Source organism: Gavialis gangeticus, unplaced genomic scaffold (assembly GCF_001723915.1).
Source record: "Gavialis gangeticus isolate Ggan-Ray unplaced genomic scaffold, GavGan_comp1, whole genome shotgun sequence".
NCBI lineage: Eukaryota > Metazoa > Chordata > Crocodylia > Gavialidae > Gavialis > Gavialis gangeticus.
Window position 1 is genome coordinate 38,710,494 of NW_017729028.1, and position 8,915 is coordinate 38,719,408.

Consider the following 8,915-nt stretch of genomic DNA (forward strand, 5'->3'; position numbering starts at 1 on the left):
AATCCAGGGTAAGAGCCTTTTAATTTTCTTGTTCCTGCAACAAATATTGAATCTCCACGTATTGCATTTAAGTTAATTTTCCTATTAGGTGCAAGAGACTCTGTCTTCTAGAGTGAAAACACCTTCAATATGAAAGTTAATTTAGGTAATTTAGATAGGTTGCCTGAACCAGAAATCAAACGATCAAATGCTATGCTTTTTTACTTCCTTTTTACAGGGCACGTATAAACTTAATATTTACATGATACTCTGCTTGTTGATATTGTTTTCATAGACGTGGCATTTAGTATGTGCAATCTATGTAAATGAGTGGGCTTGCCAAATTGAGGTTGATGTTTTGTCTGTACAGGTTTTGAATCTTTCAAATGGTAACGAGGAGATAGTAAATCCGGAGAATGTTTGGAATGGTATTCCTGAGCTTGCAAGGAGTCCATCTGAGGTACAGTACTGCATAACTGGTACATGAGTACAGAAATAGAGTACTGATGCAGCACTGGGTAGTCAGGTTGTTTGAGTTGTAGTGTTTATTTTCTGATCATGAAGGATATCGGTGTAGTATAAACTTTATTAGAGACTTAGTAACCATTACAATTGAATCATACTGCTTTGAACACTAACTTCTGAAACTTGCTTTATTCTATTTAAAAAAATTAACAATTAAATCGGTGTTATTCTGCAATAATAAAGCCAGTCTTTCTGGGGACCTTGTATTGGTTTAGGAGAAATCCAGTAACAGTAAACTGATGACTTTGAGCAAGCACACCATTTGGCAAAAGGAATAACATTATATCAAAGTAAGAAAATATCAGACTGGGGAGTACTGAGTAATGCTTCTGGTGCTTCAGGTCCACAAGATAATGGCAGCACCTTTAATCCATTTCAGTATTTCTGTAGAACATTTTCTAATTAGTAAATAGTAGAGCGGGAAAGAGGGGTTGAATTCCTTATTGGTTTGCTTCAAGAGCACTGATGCTTCACCAAGTGTATGTCTGGGAATAGAGTAGTGAAGTCAGACTTCCAATTACAGAAGATAATGGGGTATACTTCAGGTTTCTTCATCTTCTAAACAAGAGCCTTGGTTTGAAGAAGTGAAATAGGCAACAGGCATTTTAGTGGTTGAGACTTGGAGGGTGGGAAGTAATAATCCAAAAGCAGAGTATTGAATAGAATGCCCAAGTGTTCTAATGTAACAAGTCGGTCTGATTTGAAATGGACCATATATTTGAGTGAGCAACTGTACCATTGTCAATTGGTCTTATTCTTGTTTAGGAACCAACTAATGCAGCTGATAACTTGTATCCCTTGTCACTAGACGCCTCAATGTTTCAAGGTAAGATTTTTAACTACTTCTAATTGCTTCATTTTATGAAGAAGCATTTAGCTGAGTGTTAAATATATGCATCTTAACATTTTGAAGTGAAGTAGTGTGTATTCTAGTTAGTTAAAATAACTATTTGGAAAATTCAGTTGAGCGAACTTGCTGCTGTTGAGAGAGATTTTGTTTTCGTTTTGTTCTTTTGGTTTCTTCACTATTATGTCATAGGTTATGAAAATGAATGCCTCCCCACACGTCCTTACATGGAAGGACGGATGCTTAATGAAGAAGGTTGGTTGGTTGGTTGTTTTGTTTATGTCCAGGTATGTTAAGAACCATGACCTTCCCACTTGGGATACTAATTGTAGTAGCATGTAGGGCAGCTTGTCTCCTACTTTTCTCTTGGGTTGCTGCATTTGTCCCTGGGTTTATCAAGCTGATGCCCTGAAACGCTAGGTTTGAGTGATCATCACATTGTGCAAAGACTTTGTGGCTATAAATTAGGAAACACTGCACAGTATACTGTATTAGGTCTAAAACATAGTATGCGATCAAACAAATGAAGAACGTATAGCATTGAATAAGGGAAAAAAGCAGCAGAATTTAATTTGCATGCATCACCTCACTCTTGTTGGTTCATGTTACAGATACTCAGATGTAGCTTGAATGCAGGTTACTGTAGTACTTTTAATGGAATGATGATGAGCATTATCTGTTTTACTGTGTGCTCAACCTTTCGGTGGAGGATGGAACCTTGATTTTTCTTTTTTTTTTTATGTTGACATATTCCAATTGGTCTTTTATTAATAATTGTTTTAATATGTCAGTGTTGAAACACAAATGTACATCTTAAGTATCCATCGGATACTGCACACTTAGAACAGATGCAAATAGAGCTGAGGAGTGAACTACATTTTTGGCTTAAATTAGTTAATTTGAAATGACTGTTAGATCACCTTAAATCCAAAGTTCAGATTTTGTAGTCTTACAAAGTAGTCTTTGTAAATCCTTTGTTGTAGTGGTGGTAGTCACAAACTGGTACTGTGCTTGTAAGCAGTAAAAACAAAATTGACTTTTCCATGACTTCAGATTCAATTTTGGATGTTAAATACAAAAATTAAACATGTATAAAATGTTGAAAAATAGGATGTCAAGAGTTCTTTTAATATTCTAGCTAATACTGTAACCAAAGAATGGCAAATAGCTTTTAAAAACTTTAAAAAATATGTATTTATTAAAACTAAACTGTATTGGTATAAAAGTAGAGGAAAGGAAGTAACTTGTTTCATACTTACTTGAAAGATTGCATTAATGGCTGATATTAGACGTGAAATTTAATAATGCTGGTTAGAAGAGTTCCAATTACAGGCAACTGAAATCATTCTCCTAGTGTTGGCAGACTCTAATAGTTTGGGCAGAAATGTTCCACTTTGTGTGACTATCTCAGGGTGAAACTCCTGAGAACTTCTGCCAGAATAGTTCAGAATGCTTCTTAGGCTGTGTCCAGACATGCATGTTCAGTTCTCCGTGCTGCAAGGGAGCAGAGCAGAAAGGCTTTTTTTGACCCCTGGATACAGGTCAAAAAGCCCTGCTGGGGGGGGGAGGTGGAGTGGAGGCAGCTTGCACTGCCCAAAGCCAGAGCCTGGCTGGCCAGGCCACACACTGTTGGCAGCCAGGCTGCATGTGGCGGGAGTAATGCAACTGCAGCCTGGGGAGGCCCCCAGGACAAGGCTGCTGGGGCCACCCCAGTGCTGGTCCCAACCTTCCCTACCCCACCTGGGGTAACTTGCTGTGTGCCAGAGCAGGTTTGGCACAGGCTTTCCCTGGGGACACTGGTGGCAGCACGAGGTGTACCGCCACTGGTTGTTCCTCGGAAACAATGTCCTTGCGTGTCTGAATGTGGCCTTAGTGTGCTAGAGCAGCAGCATCAGATTTGTTAGAGGACTGTATTTGTCAGAGGCATGTGTAGCTTTGTTTCCCCTCCTGCCCTCAACAAAATCCCCCCAGAATTTTGAGTTCATCTTGGTTAACACATGAGAGTTCACACATTTTCAGAGACTTTCTAGTTACTCTAGATGGAGCATCTGAATAGAAGACAAGGTGGCTGCCTTACTTGAATGCAGAGAGAACAAAGCTCAGATTAGGATCAGATGGTAGGTAGGGGTGGGATGGCTTGGACAAGAGGATGGCAAGGCAGGACTAGGAGTCAGTTAGATGGGGGCATAACACTGAGATTTGGATGAGGGTAGATCATGAGAGCAAAGGATGAGGATTTGAGTTAGATGCAGGGGAAAGAGTCAGGATTGACTAGGTGAAGAGACTGGGGTAAAGAGGGAAGTGGGAGAGACTGGGAGAACCAGCTGAACTGGGAGTTGCATGGAGAAAGGTAAGGAGACAGGTTAGACAGGCTGGGACTAAGAACTGTGGGGAACAAATCTGGAGAAAGATGGCTGTCATGAAGAGCTTGAGAATGGAGAAGCAAAACTGGCTGGGCAAAGAGGCTGAGATTGTGGGGAGGAACCTGAATGGGACAATGACTTGTCTGGGGCAAGGAGAGAGAGTCTGAGAAGAGGACACTAGGACTGGTACAGATGGATGGAGGCAGGGGAGAAGGGGTGAAGTTCAGGGATGGAGTCAAAAACTTTGGAGTCTCTTGCCTTTCCTCTACTGTCATTAGTTACCTGGCACCAGCATTGGCAAAGTGTCTTACCCCATTCAAGTGCATTAGCTCAAAGGGTACAGGGGGCTGGTATGACAGTCTAAAGCAAGGGTGGGCAAAATGTGGCTCAGGGGCCGAATGTGGCCCGCCAGGCCATTCTATCCGGCCCACGGGGCCCCTAAAAATTTAGAAAATTAATATTAATGTGCCCTGGGCTGCCTATCATGTGGCCCTCGATGGCTTGCCAAAACTCAGTAAGGGACCCTCTGCCCAAAGGAATTGCCCACCCCTGGTCTAAAGGGTCCAGCCTTTACACCAGTGATTCTCAACCAGGGTGCTCTGGGTGCCACAAAGCTCCTTTGAAAGATGGCACAAAATGCGAGGTGATAAGCAAATAAGCACATGCTTAAACTTGTTCTGGTCTGGCTTGTCATCCGTATCCCCACTGCCTGGTCCCTTTGCAAGGGGGTAAAACATTGTCAAATATATGAATTAGCTTTTGAACTTGAGTGCCATTCAAGTCACAGAAGTTACGAAGGTGGGGCGCCTTGAGTCCAGTGAGGTTGAGAACCACTTCTTTACCTCTGCTGGCACAGGCACCTTCTACTGGTGCAAGTGTCAGCATGATGCTGCATGATGAAATTTGTTCTTTTGGGTTTGTTTTTTTTTTTTTTTTTTTTATAAACCATAGAAAATAATATGCAGATGTATGAAACTAAGCTAGAAGAACATGAAGGTTGAAGTGTCAAGCACTTAATTTTGGTATTTCCCCACTTTTAAGGTTGTTGGGGCAACCTGTTAATTCACCACTCCTTTTTTTTTGATTTGTAAGTCATGAGGGTCTGTAGTTACAAGATTGCATACTGTTTTTCCTCCCTGTCCTCTGACAAGGTCCCCCCTGCTCTGCTGTTCCCCTTCCCTCACTTCTGTTCAGTGCATACGATGGACCAGTTAGGGAATAAACTTGATATACGCAGTGAAGGAGGCTGTTGTCTGTGGGACGCCTGCCTCATTTGTCGCAGAGGCTGACAGCATAACCAATGAGGCAAGGCATTACAGGAAGAGAAGGACAGTTTACCAGCTAGACTCTGCGTGTCGGTCTGAATTGGGTTCCTCACTTTCCTGGGTGCCCAAGTGGAGATGTAGGTACCTGGTTAGCATAAATGCCAAGCGCTTCCAGCTGTAACTTAAGTTAGTGGGGGATATGCTTTGAATAGAAATGCAAAGTAACCTGAGATACTGGATCATAGGCATCTCATTGAACTTGTAGAAATAAGCCCAAATCTAAAATGTTGCTGAGCACTGGGACACCTAATTTAGGTCCATGGCTACAGCCCTAAATTAAATGCCTAGACTGTGCAGTGCATGGGGAAAATTGGGCACCCAAGTGTGTTCACAGCTGCCAGCACAGTGAGCAAGCCCAGCCTACTCAGTAAAGTGCACTGAGGACAAAATGGTGTCCCCCATTTGAGAGGGGCAGTTGTGGTGCCTTAAGTCAGCAGGAAGGCACTTCCTTTCACTTGGGAGTGAAAACAGGGATTACTTCAAACCATGAGATGAGTCTGGAGAAGTTATGAGACCTCAGTCTTACAGTTCAGGGACTAGAGCACCTCACCCAAGCTGAGTTTCCCCCTTCTGAGGGGGTTCCCAAAAACATCTCCAGAATCCCTTTACTGCCAGGCTGTAGATTTGGCTGGGATAATGTGAGAACTTTCCACTCCTAAAAAAGCTGTTCTGGTTCACATGGAAGACTGAAGATTCATTTGGCCGCAGAGAAGATGGGAGGGAGCATGACTTGTTTAATGATTAAGGTGTTTGGAAGGAAAACCACTTGGGTTCTGTCTTTGCTCTGTGGGGGTCATTGCAGCTTTCTCTTCCATTCTTTTAGCAGCTGCCAGTGATTTAGAGTAATACTGGATTCAGTCAGCAAGCTCCAAGCATCTTGGCAGGCTGAACCCCTTCATGCACTACAAGGGGAGGAATACTCAAGTTCCAGTGGCACCCAGAAACTTAGGCATCCAAAGCTAGGCTCCAAGTTGCTCTGCTCTGCCAAGACTGAGGTTTCTTTGGGACTTGCAAAGTGGCAGAACTTTTGGGAATCTGCTTGAGTTTAAAACTCTGAATACTGAAGCATTTCTAGACTTTCAGCTGCTGCCTAACCAAATAAAACTGCTAATGGAGGTTTTGAGGTTGTCAGTTCAGACTTGGGGACTACAATCTTTTTGTGGATTTCAGTGCTTTCAGTCCTCATTCCTAAAATTAGAAGAGACACCTTATGAGACATGAGGAGGGTTGTAAAGATCAAGTATGGATGTAAAACACTTACGCTGCAGGGAATCAGTGCAATGAGAATGTGTAGTGAATGAGGCATGGGAGCACCCATGGAACAGCACCATTGGGATGAATAAATACTGAGCATCTGCTTATTGACTGGTGCACAGAATGGATGAGTGCACGGGTGAGGCAAAGGTCCTGTGGTAAAAATAATACAGGATTGAAATATTTGTATAAATGGCATTGGCCTTTTCTAATTCAGGTGCTTGAATTTGAACATTCAATGTTTAATATAGTTCTGAAGATGCTGTGACAGCTTTCAAGTGCAATTACAAGTCTGCAAATTGGTGTCCTGTTCACCTTCTGGCAAAATATGATCGTTTCAGTTTGTATTTTGTGATTTACCTCCTGTTCCTTCCATACTTGGGAGTAGCTTAGCTCTAATTTTGATGATGTAGGTAGAGTCTATCTTTGTAAGCACTGCATCCAGGCAAATGGTGTAAAAATTCCCACTGTCTTGATACCAGAGGTTCCCCCAAATGTGTGTGTGTGTGTGTGTGTGTGTGTGTGTGTGTGTGTGTGTGTGTGTGTGTGTGTGTGTGTGTGTGTGTGTGTGTGTGTGTGTGTGTGTGTGTGTGTGTGTGTGTGTGTGTGTGTGTGTGTGTGTGTGTGTGTACACACATGTGCATGCATGCATGCATGTTTGTTTGTTTTAACATGGACCACAAGCATACAAAATTAGTCTGAAGTTGGACTGTAAAAATGCAGGCTTTTTTTTTTTAAGCGACTTGCTATATTACACATCTGGATTTTCATGGTCCTGCTCTCACCTTTCCCTTCTCCTTTTTTCTTCCTAGAAAAAGGAACTTGTTATGATTCAGAAGTAACCAGTCCTTGTATGGCAGCCAACATCCCTGAAAAGGCATCTGAGTGAGGCTTCTTGTTCATAAGCTCCTTGTGATGAAGAAAGTTTTCTGAGCATCACTTTCCTGGATATTACTGAATAATACGTTGTAAGAATATTTGAATGTGGTTTTCAAGCAGATGCATCTAACTACATAATCCACTTCTGCAATACTACTTTGCACTTGTTGGTAAGCTACCAAATGCCTAAATGAGAGAGAGGTTTTTTCAGTGTTAATGTGGTTTTAAGAAGTTAGATGCTGTCTTTGCTTGAACAACAATTTGTGCATTAGACCTAATAAATTTTAGCTACCAGTGTGTTTTGCTAATTGCTAACAACTTTAAGAATCTAATTAGGACAACAGATACACTATACTAATGCTATTTCTATTGGAGGTATACATGCTTTAAGCTTAAATTAGTTTAAATGAGTTATTTGAATAGGTTTGTCAACATACTACTGTATATTATGGAACACTGCTTTCTGTGCAGTTTCTGACAATGTTACTGTGTAGGAATAACTTTTTTCTAAAACAAGCAGAGACTATTTTTCACTCTTTGAGGCTTTTTCTTCCACATTTTGATATAAAAATCTTCAGTTTGAACTCCTTTAGTTTGGTTTTGTAGCAGAACAATGGAAGAAGCTGAAATAAAGCTTTATACTGTGACACATTCATTCTCTAGTCCTGGTCTTTGATGTCTCTGCTGGTTTGTAGTATACAACGCACATTTGCCTTCAGCTGTTACACAAATGGACTGCAAGCTGTTGGAAGAACAGACTTAAAAACATGGCCAACAGCAGAATATACACGAGCAACACTCCTGTGGTGCTTTGAAAACTCTTCTAAATGTCTACAAATGCCACAGATCTATATACAACACGATAGAGTAACTTCAGCATGGATAAAATCTTCAAACTTTTGAGTGCAAGATGTGACATCTTTTGCTGCTGCAGAAATTGGTGTGGAACAGACTGCAGCAGAGCACTTTTATTACCTTAAAGAAGGTAAAGGAATACTGCTGTTACAGGTAAAATAACTCAAAAGTTCGGTGCACATAGAATAGAAATGCAGTTTTGTGCCACAAGCACTGTTGATTCTGCACAAAACTGTAAAAGTAGGTTTTCCAAATTGCATAAGCAACTTGTACAAAGTAATTGACGGTTAGTGGGATTTGTGAGATCACTCAGGATATGTTTGTATGGTACAAGGCAGCACCATGCAGAGGTATCGGTGGGAGTTCTTCATGTGCCAGCTCTGGAACTAAAAGCAACTTAACTCTATCAGCGTGGCACTTGCTCTGGGTTAATAGGCTCCAGGGAGCTAATTGCTAGCCTAGGCTGTATGCAACATTAATTCGGATACTGTTTCTGATCTGAAGCTAGTATGTGCAAAGATAAGTTGGGATCTCTGCACAGCACGGCATTGTTTTACATAGCTCTATCCTTTGGTACCACGGAAAATCTTTTGCGTCACTTCTGTGTACATAAAATCCTCAACAACAATCCTCATGACAGATCTTGATGTCATTTGGTAATAGGACATTATTCCACAAAAAATCTCTAAAATCTGTTTTCTGAATGTGTGATTCTAATGGCAGGCTGTTTGTATGCAAATACTCTGCTTCAGTCAGTGGTAGCTGGGCTGCTTGTTAAAATGTAGCTGTTTAGTTTTGTGCTGTAACTTTTTTGAAACATATAAATAGGGGTCTACCCAACTCGAGGCAGCCAGCCGATTTCCCCCCCCCCCCCCCCCCGCGCGCACC

At 41.5% G+C, this 8,915-nt stretch overlaps 1 protein-coding gene across 1 annotated transcript in view; it reads left to right on the forward strand.

The window, feature by feature from the left end:
- TDRD6 (tudor domain containing 6) overlaps window positions 1-7,827 on the forward strand; it is a 16,500-nt gene extending 8,673 nt beyond the window's left edge. Inside the window, exons 4-6 of the mRNA XM_019520689.1 lie at window positions 350-439; window positions 1,270-1,330; window positions 7,106-7,827. Coding sequence (XP_019376234.1) covers window positions 350-439; window positions 1,270-1,330; window positions 7,106-7,182 — 228 coding nt within the window. The 3' untranslated portion in view covers window positions 7,183-7,827. The remainder of the gene's footprint in view (window positions 1-349; window positions 440-1,269; window positions 1,331-7,105) is intronic.
- The last annotated feature ends 1,088 nt before the right edge of the window (window positions 7,828-8,915 follow it).